At 39.8% G+C, this 24,176-nt stretch overlaps 1 protein-coding gene across 2 annotated transcripts in view; it reads right to left on the bottom strand.

The window, feature by feature from the left end:
- PARP14 (poly(ADP-ribose) polymerase family member 14) overlaps window positions 1–24,176 on the bottom strand; it is a 51,036-nt gene that overhangs the window by 3,895 nt on the left and 22,965 nt on the right. For both annotated transcript variants that reach the window (XM_053564866.1, XM_053564867.1), the window contains exons 9-15: window positions 22,776–22,854; window positions 19,822–19,971; window positions 18,857–18,919; window positions 18,372–18,539; window positions 14,616–14,822; window positions 13,857–14,456; window positions 12,055–12,188 (exon numbers count right to left, since the gene is read on the bottom strand). In XM_053564866.1, coding sequence (XP_053420841.1) covers window positions 12,055–12,188; window positions 13,857–14,456; window positions 14,616–14,822; window positions 18,372–18,539; window positions 18,857–18,919; window positions 19,822–19,971; window positions 22,776–22,854 — 1,401 coding nt within the window. The remainder of the gene's footprint in view (window positions 1–12,054; window positions 12,189–13,856; window positions 14,457–14,615; window positions 14,823–18,371; window positions 18,540–18,856; window positions 18,920–19,821; window positions 19,972–22,775; window positions 22,855–24,176) is intronic.

The following is a 24,176-nucleotide window of genomic DNA, read 5'->3' as shown; positions in this document are numbered from 1 at the left end:
AACAGCATTATTAACAGTAGTACAAACTTACCATGTGGGGCTCCTGATATGATGTGTCACCTATGAAGTAGTCTTGCAAAAAATATTTATATGAATTTACCCAAATCATTCAACCTAACTCCCAGTTTGCCAGAAATAAAGAGAACAGCAAAATAAATGACACTATAAAGAATCAAACAATTCCATAATCTATAAGAAAACTGAGTGATTCTTTCCCAAAAAATCAAGGCATGACAGATCCAGAAGATGAGACATTTTACAGCACAATTGGTTTAACTCTTAAAAAAATTAATGTCATGAAAAATAATTTTTTAGGTCACTTCATACTGATCAAGGGACTAATACAACAAGAGAACATTTCAATTCTAAATATTGATGCACTCAAATGCTTCCAGACTTATGAAACAGACCTAAATTGGTCTGAGCAATATGATATCCTATAAAACCATAATAGCTGGGGTCTTTAATACCGCTCTGACAGAACTGGACAGATCCTCTAAACAGAAACTAAACCAAGATTCAAGGGACTTAAATGTAATCCTAGAACAACTGGGCTTAACAAACATATACAGAACAAACACATCATATCTTAGGTCACAAAGCAAACCTCAACAAACTTAAAACAATTGAAATTATACCTTGTATCTTCTCAGGCCACAAGGCAATAAAGGTGGAACTTAACTCCAACAAAAATTTTCATCCCCACACAAAGGTATGGAAACTAAACAACTTTATACTTAACTGGGTCAAGGGAATGATAAAGGAGAAAATTGTTAAATTCCTTGAACATAACAACAATGAAGGTACAGGTTACCAAAACCTATGGGATACTGCAAAACCAGTGCTAAGAGGGAAGGTTATGGCATTAGATGCTTACATCAGAAAAACAGAAAAAGAGCACATCAACAACCTAATAAATCATCTCAAGGAAATGGAAAAGGATGAGCAATCCCAAAACTAGCAGATGAAAAATAACCAAAATTAAATCGGAGATTAATGAAATTGAAAACAAAAGAATCATTCAGAAAATTAATGAAACAAAAAGTTGGTTTTTCAAAAAGATAAATAAAACTAATAAACCTTTGGCCAGATTAATTAGAAACAGAAAAGTAGGGGCAGATACAAGATGGCTGACTGAAACCAGCTTTCCACAGAGGCTCCCGTCCAGAAGGAGAGTTAAAGGACAGAAATTTAGCAAGTACCCTGGTGGATTAGAGCTGCACTAAGAGCGAAGGTTGAAGAACGCACATCAACCCCACTGAGGTGAGCTGCAACCCCAAGGATACAAACAAAAGGTACAAAATCCATCACCAAGCAGACAGGAGTCCCCTCCCCCATGAGAACAGCTCGGAGTGCACCACAAACAAACGAGCAGAGTTCAAAGGTCCTCCCACTACACCCCACGGGAGACACCCTCTAAAAACTAGACCTACCTCCCCTACTAGGGTGCCATGGTGTTCTCCTGCCAGGCATAAAACTATAAAATTGTATATATTCTCTACCTACAACTGTGAGCTCCCATGAGGTCTGAAGGCCTATCCCCCAGGAATCCAGATTCTTGGGTGATTTCTCGAGGGGTGTGGACAGGGCCAAAACTGCAGCTGGTCAGTGCTGACTCTGCAGCACGGGAGTGAGGAGAGGACGGTCGGCTGAGAGGGAACCACACAGGAGCATCGGTGCCCTGAGACGCAGAGCACCAGCCGTCTTTTGGCAACAATATGGCTCACTCCCAGATATTCCGAACCCACACCCCCTATCTCCCTGGGCAACCAGAGGAGGCCAGGCATCTACTCAGGTGGCAACCACCACGGAACAGATCTGGGACAGAAACGCAGGCCTTGTGAGTAAAGGGTTTGCCTGAGACAGTACCGGACTAGGTGGAACGCAGGGACTAGAAATGCACGCGCAGAGCCGTGAAGTTCCCAGGGCAGGGCTGACACAGAGGACCACTTTACTGAGCCTAAGACATACCCAGCCCTCAGGGGATTGTCAGCCTATAGACAAAGGAAGACAGGAGGCTAGAACTGACAGCTAACTGAATACAAACCTGCAGAGGCAAAGACAGGGCCTGAGGCACAGGCTCTGGGAACTCAAAACAGCTTCTTTTCTGCAGGGGAATTTAGCAGGGACAGAAACAAATTCCCACAAAGTTGTTCTGTTCTGTTCTGTTCTGTCAATAACATCAATCAGGGGCGGGGCTGGAACTGAGTGAACTCCCCCCAGCCTCCATCAAGCGCCAGAGGTTGTCAGGCCTCACCTCCCCCTGCTAGATAGGAGCAGAGTGCAGTGGCCTGGCTGAGCAGAAATACATTTCCTTGTGATTCAGGCAGGTGCAACCCCCTGGAGTATCTGTTCACTACAGGCAACTGGGTCACAGCCCTGCGGGGCTATCAGTGACTGGGTGTGACAAAGGTGCAAAGTAGGGAAGGATGCATCAACCTTCCCAGACTGATCTATTTCCTGGGTGGGTCCTTCTGACACCATGGAGCACCAGAGCAAGCCATATCTGAGTTCCACTAGATCCCTGAGATCCAGTTGCCAGAGACCTTTTAAACTCTCCCACCTGAGACAGGTGCTGACTGAGACAATTGATTTGGACCTTTTGAACTGAGACAATCGCCCGAGGACTATTCAGGTGGTGTCCTGTGTGTGGTTGTAGTAAGGTTTGATTTTCCTTTTCCAATTGTTGCCTGTGGGGAGTGGGGTGAATTAATTGCTGGTATTTCTCCACAGCTGAGACTTCAACCCAGAGTAACTGTTTCACTAAGATCAAACATAGACCAGCTGAAAACAAGACAGAACCACTTAACCACACCACACCAAACAGGGCCCCAGTTTCTCAGGCCATAGCACTGTATGGGTCCTTGAAAAGCTCCAGGGGAAAAATCAAATGGTGTAAAACAATCATGGGGCGAAATCAGCGTAAAAACTCTGGTAACACGAATAACCAGAATAGATCAACCCCCCCACCCCAAGGAAAGATATGGCAGATGTAACTGAAGATCCCATTCATAAACAGCTAGCCGAGATGTCAGAAATCGAATTCAGAATTTGGATTGCAAACAAGATTAATAAAATGGAGGAAAATTTGGAATTAGAAATTCGAGGACCAATTCAAAAGTTCGAATTAGAAATTCGAGGAGAAATTCAAAAGTTGTTTCAATAATTTAATGAATTTTTTTTTTTTGGTAGAGACAGAGTCTCACTGTTCCGCTCTTGGGTAGAGTGCCATGACGTCACATGGCTCACAGCAACCTCTAACTCTTGGGCTTACGTGATTCTCTTGCCTCAGCCTCCCAAACAGCTGGGACTACAGGCAACCGCCAAATGCCTGGCTGTTTTTTTGTTGCAGTTTGGCCGGGGCTGGGTTTCAAACTGCCACACCCTTGGCATATGGGGCCAGCGCCCTACTCACTGAGCCACAGGCAATGAATTTAAAGACAAAACCACCAAAGATTTTGACGCACTGAAGCAAGAATATGCAGCCCTCAAAGATCTGAAAAATACAGTAGAATCCCTCAGTAACGGAGTGGAGCAAGCAGAAGAAAGGATTTCTGACATTGAAGACAAAGCCTTTGAATGCTCCAAACTCTCAAAGAGGAAGAGAAATGGAGAGCAAAAACGGATCATTCTCTCAGAGAGCTCTGGGATAATTCGAAGAAGGCTAATATTCGCCTCATTGGAATCCCAGAAAGTGATGAAGTGGCCTCACTGGGCACAGAGGTCCTTCTGCATGAAATTATGAAAGAGAATTTTCCAGACATTCTAAGAGATTCTGAAATTCAGATAGCAGACAGTTTCAGAACCCCAGCACGACTCAATCTGAATAAGACATCCCCCCGGCATATCATAATTAACTTCACTAAAGTTAATATGAAGGAGAAAATTCTGAAAGCAGCCAGACGTAAGAAATCCATTATCTACAAAGGGAAGAATATTAGAATGACTGCAGATCTCTCTGCTGAAGCTTTTCAAGCCAGAAGAGGGTGGTCATCGACTTTTAATCTCCTAAAGCAAAATAGGTTTCAACCCCAGATCGTGTATCCAGCTAAACTGAGTTTCATTTACGATGGAGAAATTAAATACTTTAATGACATTCATATGTTTTTTTGGTAGAAATTTGCATAACTGAACCAGCTCTTCAGAATATTCTAGACCTATCCTCCATAATGACCCCAATCCTCTACCAAAAAAGTAAACTCACTCAGAAACTTTGATCAAACTCCAACTTCCACAGTGGCGACAGGATTAAAAATGTCCACTGGACTTTCAAAAAACTCGATACTCAATTTTACCGAACTTATCAATATTCTCCATTAATGTGAATGGCTTAAACTATCCTCTAAAGAGGCACAGGTTAGCTGACTGGATACAAAAACTCAGGACAGATATTTGCTGCATACAAGAGTCACATCTTACCTTAAAAGATAAATATAGACTCCTGGTGAAAGGATGGTCATCCATATTTTAGGCAAATGGTAATCAGAAAAAAGCAGGTATTGCAATTCTATTTGCAGATACACTAGGCTTTAAACCAACAAAAGTAAGGAAGGATAAGAATGGTCACTTCATATTTGTTAAGGGTAATACTCAATATGATGAGATTTCAATTATTAATATCTATGCACCCAACCAGAATGCACTTCAATTCATAAGACAAACTCTAACAGACATGAGCTACTTGATTTCCTCCAGCTCCATAATAGTTAGAGATTTCAACACTCCTTGGAGTGTTAGAGTTAGAGATTTCAACACTCCTTATTGTTGGACCGATCCTCCAATAAGAAGCTGAGCAAAGAAATTTTAGATTTAAACCTAACCATTCAACATTTGGATTTAGCAGACATCTACAGAACATTTCATCCCAACAAAACTGAATACACATACTTCACATCAGCCACGGAACATACTCCAAAATCGATCACATCTTAGGTCACAAGTCTAACCTCAGTAAATTTAAAGGAATAGAAATTATTCCTTGCATCTTCTTGGACCACCATGGAATAAAAGTTGAACTCAGTAACAACAGGAATCTGCATACTCATACAAAAACATGGAAGTTAAATAACCTTATCCTGAATGATAGCTGGGTCAGAGATGAGATCAAGAAGAAAACTGCCAAATTTTTGGAACAAAACGACAATGAAGACATGAATTATCAGAACCTCTGGGATACCGCAAAGGCAGTCCTAAGAGGGAAATTTCTATTCTTTTCTTCTTTTTTTTTTTTTTTTTGTGGTTTTTGGCCGGGGCTGGGTTTGAACCTGCCACCTCCAGCATATGGGACAGGCGCACTACTCCTTGAGCCACAGGCGCTGCCCACTAAGAGTGAAATTTATAGCACCGCAAGCCTTCCTCAAGAGAACGGGAAGAGAGGAAGTTAACAACTTAATGGGGACATCTCAAGCAACTGGAAAAGGAAGAACATTCCAACCCCAAACCCGGTAGAACAAAAGAAATAACCAAAATTAGAGCAGAATTAAATGAAATCAAAAACAAAAGAATTATAGAACAGAACAATAAATCAAAAAGTTGGTTTTTTGAAAAGGTCAATAAAATAGATAAACTGTTGCCTAACCTAACCAGGAAAAAAAGAGTAAAATCTCTAATCTCAACAAGCAGAAACGACAAAGACAAAATAACAACAGACTCCTCAGAAATTCAAAAAATCCTTAATGAATATTACAAGAAAATTTATTCTCAGAAATACGAAAATCTGAAGGAAATTGACCAATACTTGGAAGCACGTCACCTTCCAAAACTTAGCCAGCATCAAGTGGAAATGTTGAACAGGCCCATATCAAGTTCTGAAATAGCATCAACCATACAAAATCTCCCTAAAAAGAAAAGCCTGGGACCAGATGGCTTCACATCAGAATTCTACCAAACCTTTAAAGAGGAACTAATACCTATATTACTGAACCTGTTCCAAAATGTAGAAAAAGAAGGAAGACTACCCAACACGTTCTATGAAGCAAACATCACCCTGATCCCCAAACCAGGAAAAGACCCAACAAGAAAAGAAAATTATAGACCAATATCACTAATGAATATAGATGCAAAAATATTCAACAAGATCCTAACAAACAGAATCCAGCAACACATCAAACAAATTATACATCATGACCAAGTCAGTTTTATCCCAGGGTCTCAAGGCTGGTTCAATATATGTAAATCTATAAGTACAAATCAGCACATAAACAAATTAAAAAATAAAGACCATACGATTCTCTCAATTAATGCAGAAAAAGCTTTTGATAATATCCAGCATCCCTTCATGATCAGAACACTTAAGAAAATTGGTATGGAAGGGACATTTCTTAAACTGATAGAGGCTATCTATAGCAAACCCACAGCTAATATCGTATTGAATGGAGTTAAATTGAAATCATTTCCACTCAGATCAGGAACCAGACAAGGCTGCCCATTGTCTCCACTGCTCTTTAACATTGTAATGGAAGTTTTAGCCACCACAATTAGGGAAGAAAAGGCGATCAAGGGTATCCATATAGGGTCATAAGAGATCCAACTTTCGCTCTTTGCAGATGATATGATTGTATATCTGGAAAACACCAGGGATTCTACTACAAAACTTTTAGAAGTGATCAAGGAATACAGCAGTGTCTCAGGTTACAAAGTCAACATTCATAAATTGGTAGCCTTTATATATACCAACAATAGTCAAGTTGAAAAAAACAGTTAAGGACTCTATCCCATTCACAGTAGTGCCAAAGAAGATGAAATATTTGGGAATTTATCTAATGAAGGATGTGAAAGATCTCTATAAAGAGAACTATGAAACTTAAACAAAGAAATAGCTGAAAACGTTAACAAATGGAAAAACATACCATGCTCACGGCTGGGAAGAATCAACATTGTTAAAATGTCCATACTATCCAAAGCAATATACAATTTTAATGCAATCCCTATTAAAGCTCCACTGTCATACTTTAAAGACCTTGAGAAAATAATACTTCGTTTTATATGGAATCAGGAAAAAACCTCGAATAGCCAAGACATTACTCAGAAATAAAAACAAAGCAGGAGGAATCACGCTACCAGACCTCAGACTATATTATAAATCGATAGTGATCAAAACAGCATGGTACTGGCACAAAAACAGAAGTAGATGTCTGGAACAGAATGGAGAACCAAGAGATGAATCCAGTTACTTACGGTTATTTGATGTTTGACAAGCCAATTAAAACCATTCAGTGGGGAAAAGATTCCCTATTTAACAAATGGTGCTGGGTGAACTGGCTGGCAACCTGTAGAAGATTGAAACTGGACCCGCACCTTTCACCATTAACTAAGATAGACTCTCACTGGATTAAAGATTTAAACTTAAGACATGAAACTATAAAAATACTTGAAGAGAGTGCAGGGAAAACCCTTGAAGAAATCCATCTGGGTGAGTATTTTATGAGGAGGACCCCCCGGGCAATTGAAGCAGCTTCAATAATACACTACTGGGACCTGATCAAACTAAAAAGCTTCTGCACAGCCAAGAACACAGTAAGTAAAGCAAGCAAACAGCCTTCAGAATGGGAGAAGATATTTGCAGGTTATGTCTCCGACAAAGGTTTAATAACCAGAATCCACAGAGAACTCAAACGTATAAGCAAGAAAAGAACAAGTGATCCCATCACAGGCTGGGCAAGGGACTTCAAGAGAAACTTCTCTGAAGAAGACAGGCACACGGCCTTCAAACATATGAAAAAATGCTTATCATCTTTAATCATCAGAGAAATACAAATCAAAACTACTTTGAGATATCATCTAACTCCAGTAAGATTAGCCCATATCATAAAATCCCAAGACCAGAGATGTTGGCGTGGATGTGGAGAAAAGGGAACACTTCTACACTGCTGGTGGGAATGCAAATTAATACATTCCTTTTTGAAAGATGTTTGGAGAACACTTAGAGATCTAAAAATAGACCTGCCATTCAATCCTATAATTAATTCCTCTCCTAGGTATATACCCAGAAGACCAAAAATCACATTACAACAAAGATACTTGTACCAGAATGTTTATTGCAGCCCAATTCATAATTTCTAATTCATGGAAAAAGCCCAAGTACCCATCGATCCACGAATGGATTAATAAATTGTGGTATATGTACACCATGGAATATTATGCAGCCTTAAAGAAAGATGGAGATTTTACCTCTTTCATGTTTACATGAATGGAGCTGGAACATATTCTTCTTAGTAAAGTATCTCAAGAATGGAAGAAAATGTATCCAATGTACTCAGCCCTACTATGAAACTAACTAATTTATGGCTTTCACATGAAAGCTATAATCCAGTGATAACCTAAGAATAGGGGGAAGGGGGAAAGAGAGGGGAGGGAGGGAGGAGGTGAGCAGAGGGAGGGTGATTGGTGGGATTACACCTGCGGTGTACCTTTACAAGGGTATATGTGAAACTTAGTAAATGTAGAATGTAAATGTCTTAACACAATAACTAAGAATATGCCAGGAAGGCTATGTTAACCAGTGTGATGAAAATGTGTCAAACGGTCTATAAAACCAGTGTACTGTGCCCCATGATCGCATTAACGTACACAGCTATGATTTAATAATATTAAAAAAAAGAAAATGTGTCAAACTGTCTATAAAACCAGTGTATGGTGCCCCGTAATTGCATTAATGTACACAGCTATGATTTAATAAAATACAATATGTACAGAAAAAAAAGAAACAGAAAAGTAAAATCTCTAATAACCTCAATCAGAAACAAAAAAGGGGAAATAACAGATACCACAGAGATACAAGAGATTATCTCTGACTACAACAAGAAACTCTATGCCTAGAAATTTTACAATGTGAAGTAAATGGACCAATATCTGGAATCACACCACCTCCCTAGACTTAACCAAGAACAAATACATCTCTTGAACAGACCAATATCAAGCACTGAGAGTGAAGAAACAATAAAAAAGCTTCCAATAAAAAAATTCCTAGGACCAGATGGCTTCACACCAGAATTCTATCGAACCTTCAAACAAGAGCTTATACCCATACTACAGAAACTATTTCAAAACACTGCGAAGGAAGCAACCTTCCCTTACACATTCTCTGAAGCAAACGTCACCCTGATACCAAAACCAGGAAAGGACCCAACTAAAAAGGAGAACTTCAGACCATTTTCACTAATGAATATCAATGCAAAACTACTCAATAAAATCTTAGATTACAGCACACATTAAAAAAAATTATACATCATGATCAAGTAGGTTTTGTCTCAGGGATTCAAGGCTGGTTTAACATATGCAAATCCATAAATGTAATTCACCAAAAACAAAAACCATATAGATCCTCTTAATAGTTGCAGAAAAAGCATTTGGCAAAATCAGTATACTTTTCCAACAATAACACTTAAGGAGAAAAGTATAAGAGGCACACTTCTTAAACTGAGTGAAGCCATCTATGACAAACCCATAGATAATATTGTACTGAATGGAATAAAATAAAAGCTTTTCCACTTAGAATTGGAACCAGACAGGGATGTTCTCTACCACTGCTACTATTTAACATAGTCCTGAAGTTCTAGCCAATACAATGAGGCAAGAGAAGTATATAAAGGGCATTCAAATAGGGGAAGAAGAGGTCAAACTCTTGCTCTTGGCCTATGATATGATCTTAGAAAACTCCAGAGACTCAATTACTAGACTCCTGGAAGTGATCATGAAATACAGTTAACGTTTCAGGATACAAAATCAATGTCCACAAAATAACAGCCAATTTGAGAAACAAATCAAAGATACAATTCCCTTCATAGTAGCTTCAAAGAAAATGAAATACCTAGGAATTTACCTAACAAAAGAGGTGAAGGACCGCTACAAAGAGAATTATAAAACCCTAAGAAAACAAATAGCAGAAGACATTAACAGATGGAAAAACATACCATGCTCCTGGCTGGGAAGAATCAACATTGTTAAAGTGTCTATTCAACCCAAAGCAATCTACAGATTCAATGCAATCCCCATTAAAATACCAACATCATACTTTGCAGAACTGGAAAAAAAAAGTCCTTTGTTTTGTATGTAACCAGAAAAAAAATTCATATAGCCAAGGCAATTCTTAGTAATAAAAACAAAGCCAGAAGCATCACTCTACCAGACTTTAGGTTATATTACAAGCCCACAGTGATCAACAGCATGGTATTGACACAAAAATAGAGAAAGAGAGCTATGAAACATAATAGAAAACCAAGAGATGAAACCAGTCTCTTGGCTGGTTTCTAATCTTTGATAAACAAAACAAAACCATGCACTAGGGAAAAGAATCTCTATTCAATAAATGGTGCTGGGAGAAATGGATAACCACATATAAAAGACTGAAACTGGACACGCACCTTTCACCACTTATAAAAATTGATTCGAGATGGATAAAAGATTTAAATCTAAGATGTGAAATGATAAAAATCTTGTAAGAAAGTGAGGGAAAAACTCTTGAGGATATTGGTCCAGGGAAAGATTTTATGAAGACTTCTGTGGCAATGACGACAACAACAAAAATAAACAAATGGGACTTAAACTGAAAAGCTTCTGCACAGCTAAGGAGACAACAACCAAAGCAAACAGACAACTTTCAGAATGGGAAAAGATATTTACGTATTAGGAATCTGACAAAGGCTTGATAACTAGAATCTACAGAAAACTCTAATTAACAAAAAAAGACCTACCAATGCCATCTTTCACTGGACAAGAGATATGAACAGAACCTTATCTGAGGAAGACAGACAAATGGCTAACAAACATATGAAAAAACACTCATATTCCCTATTCATCAGAGAAATGCAAATCAAAACCACCCTGAAATACCACTTAATCCCAGTGTGAACAGCTCACATCCCTAAGACCCAAAGTTGCAGATACTGGTGCAAATGTGGAGGGGAACACTTTTACACTGTTAATAGGACTGCAAACTAGTATTATCTTGTTTTCCCTACCCTCCTTTTCTTTTTATCCATTTTTCTTCATCTATTTCATCTGAAGGTATGGTATTTATCTTTTTAGGATGCTTTAAATCTTTCTTGAATTATTAAGTGCTTAACTACACGAATAAACAGAGTAGTGGCAAGGCAAATAGACAGTAAGAGAAAATTTACAAAGAAAGAAAATGCAGGCCTTAACTAATGACTCATTAGTACAGATCAAAGATCTTTGGCTTTACTCAGAAAGTGGTGGAACCAATGACAGAGACGATAAATGAGGGAAAGACAATTACTTACAGATGATGAGTTAGGTTTTAGAGAAGTTGGTTTAGTAGTTAGATATTGAAGAGGAGAATTTTTAGGCCACTGGAGTATATTTTAGAATTCGAGTCAAAAATCCAAGTTGGTAATGTTGATTTGGAAGCTATCAAAATTGAACTAATAGCTGAATCCCAGAAGAAGGGTAAAACATTCCCTAGTGAGGTGCAGAGAGGGATGACCAAAGTATAAGAGCTGGAGATAAAGCTAGAATTAGCAGTTTAAAGAAACAGATACCAGTGATAGCAAAAAGAAAATTAAAGAAAAGAATCAAAGTAATATTATCTTAGGTGGTAGAAAAAAACATAATTTCAAAAAACAACATCAACAATATTTAAAAGAGGAAGAAAACAACAAAATAATTGAGACAAACAAGGAAGGGCTGTAAGATTTCTGAAGGAAGCACTGTTGACCTGTGAATAGTGAGGCAGACAAACATGGTCCTGACCTGAGGAGCCTCTGTATGGCTCTTCGTGGGGTGTGCTAGTTATCAAATCCTGCTTTGATGCCATGTCTTTGAATATTTATTAGCTTGCTTCACAAAGCAAATATGACTTTAGTATTCTAATATGATATTGCAACCTAATATGGTAATAATAGACACAAGAATCATAATGTTTCCTTCACTATGATCACAACAGTAGAATCTAGAATCTAAACTTTAATTACCAGAAAATCCCAGTGCTGGATTTAAAAAAAATGTTGAAAGGAAGTGAATGAAAATGTATTTACATAGGACCATGATATCACTGACTTCCACTTTTAAGAAGCTCCATTTCAGCAGAAGGCTCACCTTCTCTATTTTGAAGTTTGAGCAGGTTTGATTGAACTTGTTCGCCACAGTGATGTATTCTGCATGGGTAGGTTGTAGCTCTACCACACACAAATTCTTCTGCTTCATATCAGTCCAGTGTGGAGGGATTTCAACTGCAAAGGAGACAATTTTAAGGACCCCCTCACACATTCCCAGTAAATGTGCTGAAAAAGTGAGTATTATTTGTATTATTGTTTTCAATCTCCTAATTCTAAGTGCTCGATTTTCTTATCTTGGCTGGATGTGGTGGCTCATGCCTGTAATCCTAGCACTCTAGGTGAGTGGATCCCTTGAACTCAAGAGTTCAAGATCAACCCTGAACCCCATAAATGCATCGAGGTACAGAGTTATGATTTAATAAAAAACAATTAAAAAAATAGTTCAAGATCAGCCTGAGCAAGAGTGAGACCCCCATCTTGATTAAAAATAGAAAAACTAGTGGGGCATTATGGTGGGCACCTGTAGTCCCAGCAACTCAAGAGGCTTAGGCAAGAGGATTGCTCAAGCCCAGGAGTTTTAGGTTGCTGTGAGCTATGATGCCAAGGCATTCTATGCAGAGTGACAAAGCGAGACGAAAGAACTTCCTTATCTTTTTAGCAGAATGTTTAAGTGTTTACAACAGACAACCTAGATCAGAACCAACTGGAATTCTTATACATTAAAAAATAAAAGCCCTGATCTACTGGGTGAAGATCTCTCAGGGCGGGGGAGGGAGAGACTGTGTGTCTGTATCTTAAGTTACGATCATGCTAAGATTTGAGAACTGCTGGTGCAGCAGAACACGTCTGTATTTTATGTTCAGTCTCTTTATCTGTCACGATTTAACAATAAATCATTTCCGGGCAATGTTTTCAATAGTTGCCATTGTTCTTCTCATACTGGGTTTTTGCCAGGTCTCCTCAACGTCAACCCAGCAAGCTACTCCACATCTACTTTTTCATTCTTCTTCACAGAGTCCTTACGAGGTGTTTGGGTGATAGGTTTTGCTGTGTGACAGATTTGGTGGCAGCTGTCTCCTCCTGTGCTAAGCAGAATACTAGGCACTATTCATCATTTCCCCGGGGTTGCTGGGCTAAGGAATTCATTTACACTGATCTCACAAGAAAGGAATGTGGTGTACCAAGGCCAATTAATTCGTTTTCAATAGGGGACTTGGGGTTTGAAGGTAGGCAGGGCTGTCTACAAAGACAGTCATTCCTTTCTTGGGGAACAGATCCCTAGAGAATCCCAAGCCTGCTTACTGCTGTGCATGTCAAGGAACCTTCTGCTCAGGGCACGGGTCATGCCTGGGAGAAGTTCCTACGGACTCCTGACCCTCCCTGGCTTATCAGTTACAGACACAGGCTGCTCACTGACCAGGCTATCTTCTCCGTTTTCTCCTTTGCCCCTTTGTTCTAGAAAACCTTGGGCGGCTTCTCTTTTAAGCCTATGGTTTTCCCTTTCCTGACTGATGCAGTCATTACCTCCCCCCAGCTGAACTAGCTCTGGGAAGCTGTTAATAGTAGAAGCTAGTTTACTGGGAAGCTAGAAAACTATAAAAATGGAAACATACGCAAGGTTTGGCTATTGTTACCATTAAGTTGGTCATCCTCAGGTTACGGTGTGTCCATGATATGTTTTCCCAGCCATAATACAAGCTCTTTAAGCTCAGAGACTATGTTTTGTCATTTATTCCATTAGTGTTACTTTTTTCTATTTAAAATGTTGGTGTTTGTACAAAATAGTGTTAAGCCAAAAGTAGGCATAAAATAACAGATGACAGGTAGGAACATTTAACTTACCTTCAGATTTTGTGAGGCGCTGAATTGCAAAATTGTCTCCACTTGCATCTGTGGCAATGTATGTGTTCAAGTCCACTGTGCAGCTCTTATTATTAATTGTGACAACAACTGTTGGTCTCTTTGCTCTCTTTGCATCCTCCAAAAGCAGGTTGGTCATTTTGTCAAAACTATGAAAAGTGTTATTGTCATTATATTGCCATTCTATAAATTCGTGAATACAATCTGCCCGGGACTCCTGTTCTTTGTCCAGTCGAACTCTTTTCATCATGTTCTCAATCTCATCTCTAGCCTGTATCACGTCTCTGTTAATCCCTACAACCTTAATCAAAGGCTTCTTGTGGTCCAGGGAAATGGTAATATCTAACTTCTTCTGCAGTTCATTCAATTTCTGAAATTCCTTTTCATCAAAGTCTTTGATACACTCATCTTCACTGACATAAGGCAACTGTTCCTTTTGAATTAGGTCCTGTATCCAGTGGACAGTACTTTCCACACATTTTGTGTTTTCACCACACACCTGAAAAATTGCTGATTCTGTTTTCTCTTCCAAAACCAAAGGAGTCTTTTTTTTGGGAGATTGCCTTGAAAAGCCGAAAAGGGCTAAAGAGAAAAGGAAGATTAGATATTTCCCATGTGACATCAATATTAGGATTGAAAAGCTCAATAAGGCTAAACAGAAAAAGAAGGTTTCATATTTCCTGTGTGACACAAATGTTAGGAAAATGAGGAACATGCATTTTATAAAAACGAAAAACTCACATGCAAGTATAGAAAACACAGACTGTTGAGGAGCAGCCTGAGACCCTTCTCTTTTTTTCATGCTGGCATAAAACGCATTTAGCATTTGAGGCAGAAAGATAACAACTTTGACTTTTTTCACAGACTGGGCTGCTCCTTTCTGGATGAAGTCTTCAATGGCATCTAGTATGGCGTCAGCAACCTTATCTGGGTCTTGTTTGGCATTTCCTGGAAAAGCAAATAAAAAAAAAAATGACTGAAGAAAAACAAAGACCCAACTGGAAAAGGCTAAGGAATAAATTAGGTGTTCACAGAATAAATGCCCATTCCCCAATTCTTCCATCACAGTGACATTCTCTAACAACGCATCAGCAAACATGCTGAAGTCCTACACGCACTGGGGAGTTTCTGTTCCAGGATGTCAGGAATCCAACAGCCCAGCAATGAACAAAGGACCCAGGGCCTTCGCTTCTGGTGTCTGACATCCTGTGTGTTCTATCCAGCTGCTCCCAGCTCGCTGCCTCCTTCCCCCTCCTATTACAGAGCACGGGTAACTTTCCTTCTTGGCTCACTAGGGTCTTCCAAAAATCCATACAAAGCAGAAGATGCTAATATATGTTGAAATAACATGCTCTTTAAAGAGAAAACATATTGGGGCTCAGTCATCACTTGATTTTATGTCTTCCAGATATCTCTGGGAAGTTGATTAAAACTAAGCTAATTTTGTAAGATATGTGGAGCCATATGTTATTTGTTATAACCTATACTTTTTGTAACATGAGATAGCTATGAGCATCCAGGGAGCCTCTCCTCCCATATGCTGTGAGATTTCAGCTGACTGGCAGGGATGCAGGTAGCCACCCTGAGCAGATCCTTTCCTGTTTGCAGTAAGCTCCATATCCTGTTCCTTAAGCTGTGGAAGCCACTGCCTAGGTAAGATCAAAAAAGTCCCTTTCAGCCATGGAAACAGTCCCTAGAGAATGGCAGCTGGCAAAGTCACAGCATGGGCAATGTAAAAGTTCCCTGGCCAACAGGTCAGATGGACTAAGAGCCCACTTGGATGATACCACCACTACTGTAGAGAACAGCAAATCTCCGTCTTGGCTGGGCAGACAATTAGAGGAATGTAGACGAACCCCACATAAAATTAACCCAAAGGATTTGTTCAGTTTTCCTTTATTAGATGATCAGGGAAAGAGAGATGTTCTCCTTTGAAAAACTAGATTTCCCATAGTATTTGGAAGTGAATAATTTGGATGAAATGACCATCCTTGTTATTTTCTGGGCATTCTTCTGATACTCTGACCCATATCTTGCTTTCTAGAAGTCCAGACCATTCCTCATAATGTCCTAGATGGAATTCTATACCTACTTTACTGCTTTTCTATTTCTAAACACATTCATTCATAAGGATATATTTATTCACTCTCAGCAAACATCTACCATGTCCCCTCACAGGCTAGACACTCAGCTAGGCACTTGTTAACACACAGAGGATGTGATATGTAGGGCTGATGAGGTGTTCTATAGGTGAAGTCTGGAAAGTTAAGTAAAGGCTACTCCAGCTGGAACTGTATAATGGGTACATAAGTTCAACCTGGCATGTGAAGGGGAACAGATTCATTTTTGAGAAAGACGTATCTGGAGGGGTGTAGAGGAGACACTGAAGCAGGGAACCCAGGTCTAGTTAGGAGGCTACAATAACAGTTTAGGCAAAAGACAACAGCTAAAAAAAGAGAGGATGAAGAGGAGGGGAAAAGCCAGAAGGAAAGCAGGGATTGAGGAGCTAGCTATTCAGGAAGTCATGTCAGCAAGACCTAGGGGCCAGCTGGGTTTATCTTTGACCCTTCCCTCTCCCCCTTCTGCCACAGATGTACCTTCACTACATCATGGGTCAGTTTCTGTTTACGTGCCTTTTACACTAGGTGCTCCTTGTGCCCTGGACCCTTTTCTCAGTCATCTTTCTATCACCAATGCCTTAAGTGGTGCCTGGCACATGGAGGCACTCAGCAAGTATTTAACCGATTAACTATTAAGCTAATGAAGATAGGAGTGATAAAGAGGGTGCAATCAAAGAGAAGTGATGCTTTTCACGGGGTTGGGGATGTAAGAGGAAGAATAGCTTGGGCAGAAGACAATGAATGGGAGTTTGGAGTCTGCATTGAGCTTGAGGTACTGGCAGGCATTGCTGACCTCTTCTCTTATGCAGATGTCTAGGAAGCACAGAGAGAATGAGTTCTTTGACTGCCAGAGGCTGCCTTGATCACAGCCCCAAGTCAACTTATAACCATCCCTAGGGGAGAAAGCTTCCCCATCTGTTAGTCTTGGGACCAGCTCAGGTGCTGATAAAGACTTAATTGCCCAGACCAGTGATACAATCAGGTCAGTGGAACAAAGGAGAGGTTTACAGTAACCCATAAATATATCAACGTGTACATATTTATACAAACTGAAACTGCCTCTTTTCTCTGTTTCTTCTAGGGATTTCCTTGGGAAATCAGACCTATGGGCTGTCTGCTTACTTGGCCCAAATCAACTGAAGGTGGAAACACAAGACTAGAGCTCAAACAAAAAGGCAGATGGAGACAGACTGGGGAATCAATTGTGGGTGTCCATAAAACATAAGTAGATACATAGATTGCTGATAAGTAGACAAACAGATAAAATGTTGATTAATCTTCTAGGAACAGATGGTACCATAGGAGAATGAAACATAAAGGGATCAAAAATTATACTTTTGGATATAGGAAAGAAGTGGGCATAGAATTCCATCTCGAAATATTCTGAGGAAGGGCATAGGATTACAGAAAGCAAGACATGGGTCAGAGGATCAGAATGCCCAGAAAGTGGCAAGAATGGTTAAGTTTAGTGAGGCTACATTTTTGAGGAGCCTAGAATGTCAGCTGAAGACATTCAACTTAGATTTCTGAACAACAAAATAACAGATCCAATGCTGAGTGTTTTCCTACTTGGAAGGGAAGTCCCACTGACTTTAAGCCTGAGAGTGCAGCCTTCTCTGACCAGTAAGCGAGACCAAGCGGGAATTCCTAATCAGTGGTCTTGACTCTGATTTCTGGGGAAATAGCTTGAGAAACACCACCTCTAATAATAATTCATCCAAATGCCATCCTTAGATAGAGTCACTCGATCATTATAGGGTTTGAAGATAATGAGAACTTCAAAAAGGAAAAGGTCCAAAACATGAAAGTGGAGATTTGAGTAGATGACCCACCAGGTTCTGGTGACAGGGAAACTTTTACACTGAGACACCCTTAGGCCCAGTGACATGCCAGCTGCTGAGCTGAAGGCTGGAAATGCTCTTCTGGGAGTCAGCTGGGCTAAGTCAGAAGTTGATGCACCAGTGTTCTCCATGGAGAGGGGACAGCAGAGAAAAGTTAAGGACTAAATAATGTAGATGATGCAGGGAAGTGGGGGAAAAAGGAAGGAACCCATGAAGGAGAGCAAGGGACGGCCTTCCTTTTCATTTTCTTCCTTTCCTTTCTTTTCCTTCTCTCCCTTTCTCTTCTTTCTGTCTCTCTAATATCCCAACACCATCTTGTCTTTTCTTCATTTTTTCCTCTTTTATGTAAACTGTCCCCAGGCTTTGCTCCTCCCCCTGGCGGCTGCCCTGGGGAGATGCCGCTGTCAGCTCCTGGATTAACTGTCCCTGCCCTGGCTCAGACTCAGCAGTGATGGCATCAACACTCAGCACCAAACCTAAACCAAAGGGAGAGTGGATGCCTTGGGATTTAGCCTTGACAGCCAGAAGCCACAAACCTGTCCCAATGGCAGGGAGGGAAATGGATGAATAATTCCGTTTTTCACACTCCTGCAAAACATGCGAAACTGATTTCTTGACATCATTTCCACCAACAACATGAATGATATTCTTGCACTTCAGTGATCCGCCTCCAGTAATTATGTAATCACGTTTGCCCTGTTGAGCTGGGAAACAAAAAGATGAAATATTAGATGTTGAACACCTTGTTTGTTTAGAAAGAAAAATGTCTGATTTGGCGAATAAGCAACTTCTGAATAAATACCTCCTGAAATACTCCCTTTGATTAAAGTTTATGGTTTAACTTTTCTTTTTAATTGTGAGGTTACTTTTCACTTCTAATTCTCAGCGATTGGCATTCTTTAGTTAAATGTGTGGTTTTAAAATTAACATGTTCTCTCCCCAGTACCAAGACTTTCCTCAGCTTCTCTTTAGCCTTCCATCCAATTACAAAATAGGAACAAAAAATAGCACTGTGCTTTACCTTGTTGAGCACATTCCACTTCCACATTTTGCCCAGCAGATTCTAAAATTGCTTTGGAGACCCCTACACGAGAAAATCAAGATGATAATAAAGATGAATAAAAAATCACTATGGTACATGTGGATCAGAAATCTTTCCTCATTAGCTAAGTCCATTTTCCTTCATCAGAAGAACCTAACAACCTGGGCATTGCTGATAACAAGGAAGCACAATTCATAAAATAACTTAACAGTTATGAGAAACCCTTTTAAAATAATTTATAAGGATGGGTGTGGTAGGTCACAGTTATAACCCCAGCACTTTGGGAGGCCGAGGTGGAAGGACCACTTGAAACTGGAGTTTGAGACTAGCCTGGGCAACATAGCAAAACCCTATCTCTACAGAAAATCTCTAAAAGTAGCCAGGTATGGTGATGTGCCACCCACTGGGGAGGCTGAGTTAGGAGGATGGCTTGAGCCCATGAGTTCGAGGTTGCAGTGGCTATGATGATGCACTGTTCTCTCTCCTGGGTGACAGAGTGAGATCCAGGGGTAGAGTGAAATCTCTAAAAACTAAAAATTTAATATTAACAAGCCAAAGTTACTGGATCAGCGCCTGTAGCTCAGTGAGTAGGGCGCCATCCACATAGACCAAAGCTGGCAGGCTGGAGCCCGCCAGGGCCTGCTCAACCACAATGACAACGGCAACCAAAAAATTGCCAGGCATTGTGGTGGGCACCTATAGTCCCAGCTACTTGGGAGGCTGAGGCAAGAGAATTGCTTGAGCCCAAAAGTTTGAGGTTGCTGTGAGCTGGGATGCCACAGGCACTCTACCCAGGGTGACACAGTGAGACTCTGTCTCAAAAAAAAAAAACCAACAAACAACAAAACAAGCCAAAGTTGCAAACACCAGTTTGGCTACAGAAACACTCCTTTCATGGCATCTACTGTGCTACTACATTCATCACAATCATACATGTAAAGTACCTGCTTTGAGATTAAATGTGTTTGATGTTGAATTTACAATCACATCTGAATCCTCTGTGATGATATCCCCAGTAGCCACCTGATAGACGATGGGCCCAATCATCATTTCATGCACTCCTGAAATAGGGCTAGAAACAGTCCCAAAAATACCTGGAAAAAAAAAAAAACAAAAAACAAGTGGAGTCAATAACTAAGTCAGCAACAGCAAGAATGACCTGGGTGTCACACTGCTCACATGTGCCCCTCTCATACATCTTCCTTCTCTCTGTGACCTCTGGCCTCAGGTGGCCCTGACCCTGAGCCCCTGTCATGATCTGTTTCTGGAAAAGAATCAGAAAATACAATAATGTCAAACATGAACTCTGGTGCTGGCCAAGGTGAAGTCAGCCCACTGAAGCCTCCTTCTCTCTCGTTGATTACAACAAAAAGTCAGGACAAATACAAACAGCCACTACCAGAACTTTGAGAAATAACAATGGCAGCAAATGGACTGAGAAAAAGGGGATAAGAGTGGGGAGGAGAGTTTCCCATTCTGTTCTATTTAAAAATTTTTCAATATTTCTCTCCCAGATTGACCCAAGTATCGCCATAGTTACAGAACTGCACATGGGAGCAGGTAGCAAAACTCTCAGAGAATCCCTATCTTTATGGCCAGAGCACCGGAAAAAGTGTCCATGCTGAGCTTAAAAGTATGGAAGGGAATCTTCATTCCCTCCCCCTTTTTTTGAGACAGGGTCTTTATTGCCCAGGCAATGGTGCAGCAGCATCATCATAGCTCACAGCAACCTCATACTCCCGCACTCAAGCCATCCTCCTAACTCAACCTCCCAAGTAACTGGTAGTGCAAGTGCACAACACCATGCTGGCTTAATTTTATTAATACTTTGTAGAGACAGGGTCCTGCTGCATTGCCCAGGCTTGTCTCAAACTCCTAACCTCAAGCAGTTCTTTTGCCTTGGCCTCCCAAAGTACTAGGATTCCAGCTATAAGCCACTGGCCTGACCACTTTTTCTTTTTTAATCCAGGCCCTTGCCCAAGATGACCTCAGGTGCAGAACTCCACACTGACAACAAAGGAAACTAAAACTCCAAGAGACACCCTGTCTTTCTGACCAGAATGAAGCACCCTGTGGTCTGAGAAGCAGGTGAGTAGCTGGATGTGACTTTTTTTCTCACTTTCTTTTCTCCCTCCACTTTTCCCAAGGGCAACCCTGGTGATACAAAATTGTGAAGCAGGACAATAGCCCAGGTCAACTCTGCAGGAACCCTGTCTTTCTGGCTAGAGGACCTGGAAAATGCAAGCCAGTGAGTGGGAGAGTAACCGAGAAAGGTGACAGCTGGAGACAGGGATCCCCCAATGCTGTACGTGAACTGGAATAAGTCATGAGCTCACTCCAGAGTTCACTCATGAGTAAGGCAGACCCAAAGCAGCATAGCAAAGGCTTTGAGAGCTGATCTGACCTTGAATCCACTGCCCGAAGGGGTGATACAGAACTTGCAGGATGAACTTAATGGACTGACAGCCTGCCCAACAATCAAACAAAAACAATCACTTTTCTCCTGAGGATTTTAACAAGACCCATGTCTCACAGCATATTATGTAAAATGCCTAGCTTATATTCCAAAATTTCTTGTCATACAAAGAACCAGGAGAATGTGAGCAACGCACAAGGATAATCAGTATCTGCCAATCCCAAAGTGTTCCGGATGCTGGAATTATCTTTAAAGGTGTCTACTATAACTATGAGCTATGGATGAATAGAAACGATGTGGAATGAATGTTAAAATAGGAGTGGAGAAATAGAAACTATGAACCAAATGGACATTTGAGAACTTAAAAACCCAATATCTAATGTAAAAATCCACTGGATGGGCTGAAGAGCATAGAAGATGGAGAAAAGACTCAGTGAACTTGAAAGCAGATCAATATAAATTATCCAATCTGTATGGGCACAAAATAGACATTAAATTAATAAATATTTATGGGAGGAAATAAAAAAAAAGATTTCAGGAAAACCCAATCAAATTCTCTAAGAAGTATATCTTGGTTTGTAAATACAACTGTCTGATTTCACTTTAGATTTCCTCCAAAGTGAAAAGGGCCAGAAGAAGCTGAATGACAACTTGGTAATTATGCCCTAAAAGAAAGTTTGTGTCCAGCTCTGAAATTCTGTGTTTTTGAGATATTCCTAGGTGAAACCAAGAACCTTAAGAATTAATACTTTATGAGAAAGAATTTTCTCCATTAGTAATTAACATTATACATTTGATCTCAGCTAAAAGGCTGAGAAATGATAGCAATTAAGATTATATAAAGCTAACATATATATCCATAAAGACATTTATCATGGTTAAAAAAATAAATTAATCAATCTGAAGAACAGAGAGAAAAAAGATTGGGGATGGGGGCTGAGGAAAACGGCTCCTCACAGACCCGTGGGATACTATTGAAAGGCTTAGCATTCACATTCTTGAAGTATCAGAAGGAGACAGGAAAAAGACCAGTGAAGACAAAATATTTAAAGAAATAACTTCAAAATTTCTGAATTTGATGGAAGAAGTACATTTTTATATTCGAGAGGCTTCAATGAATTCCAAATAGGATAAACGCAAGTATAGTAACACCACAATTGATGTAGGCAAAGCATGCATTAGTACAGTCTCTCTAAAGGTGTTTATTTTGAAAACACATGTCACATTATCCTTAGAAAATAGTCAATTTGTCACCATTTAAAACCCACCAGACAGATTATATGAGCTGGCCACCCTTTCTTCTGCTCCAGATCACATAAACATGGCCAGGGTCTCACATGCTCAGGGGTATGGAACATAATTCAGCATCTTAATCACTCACTGGATTTTTTTCATAAAAAACATCAGTATCATCTTTAACTTATCACTGAATAGGTAATTAGGAAGTAGAAACAATTTCTGAATTTAAAAGCTTTACTGAACCTTGTGTATTGCCAGCCTTGGGAGTTTTATCACTGATGAGATTTCCATTGCCTCTCCTGGCAAATTCATCTGCAAATGCCTGAAAATATAAACATAGTTTTTGTTTGTTTGTTCGTTTGTTTTTCTGGGATACAGTCTTACTTTGTAACCCTTGGTAGAGTGCCGTGACATTGTAGCTCACAGCAACCTGGGCTTAAGAGATTCTCTTGCCTCAGCCTCCCAAGTAGCCAAGGCGCCTGCCACAATACCTGGCTACTTTTTTTTTTTTTTAAGAGACAAGGTCTCACTCTGGCTGGTCTTGAACCTGTGAGCTCAAGCAATCCACCTGCCTCGGCCTCCCAAGTGCTGGGATTACAGGCATGAGCCACTGCACCCGGCCTAAACATAGTTTTGCTCATTATGCCCATGAACAAATTTGATTCATTAGGGCTTTAGATTAGGCATGCATACATACATATTGGGAGAGAACAATTCTCAAACTATTAATTTCGTTACAGATTTTTCAAGTTATGAAAAACATATATTTCTACATCTATAAAGGTATATTCTGATACTTACCAAAAATGTGAACAAAGATTTAAATACAAGGATATTCATTAGAGGGCCATTCATAATAAAGAAAAAATAAAACTTAAAAAATTAAATTAAGAAATAAATAATTTTTGGTATATCCTTGTGTTGGAATGTTAGCAACCATTAAAAATTCTCCTTTCATACCCTCAATGAATCCCCAACAATAAATAAATAAATAAATAAATAAATAAAAAGAAAACCCTGAAAAAAAATTCTCCTTTCAAACAATATTTAATGAAGGAGAAATAGTCATTTTATACTAACAAATGAATAAAGTTATTAAATCACATAGTATATAATCTGACTCTTAAAAGTGCATATATAGGAAAGAAGACTGGAATAAATACAACTGAAGAATTTAAGTATTTATATTGTTTGAAGATTTGCAATGAACATGTATTATCTTCATAATCAGTAAAAACAAATAACTTGCCTATCATAAAAAGTGTTAAGAGAATTTTGTTGGGGAAAAAAAAAAAAAAAACTCAAGTGACTGAAAACTGATAAAATGATGGGAGAAGGATCCAACAGATAGTAGATGAAGGATTTCAGACTCATAGTCTCTAAGGCCAGGCAGGTAAGGCTCATTTGTAAAGGGGACCGAGTTGACTCTGGAGAACTCGAGAGCACCTGGCACTCAGCTACAGCACACTGTCCCTAGCAGAAACCCATGTCCAATATGCCAGAAGTTTTGAAACTTTAGTTCATAGTGGACATCTGGAGTTTTATGTAAAATTTTTTACTTTTAAATGTTAGCAACTAGGCTCAGCGCCTGTAGCTCAGCAGCTAGGGTGCCGGCCACATACACCAGGGCTGATGGGCTCAAAC

Source organism: Nycticebus coucang, chromosome 16, assembly GCF_027406575.1.
Source record: "Nycticebus coucang isolate mNycCou1 chromosome 16, mNycCou1.pri, whole genome shotgun sequence".
NCBI lineage: Eukaryota > Metazoa > Chordata > Mammalia > Primates > Lorisidae > Nycticebus > Nycticebus coucang.
The sequence above is the reverse complement of the archived record's forward strand: the minus strand, read 5'-3'. Positions and strand labels throughout refer to the sequence as shown.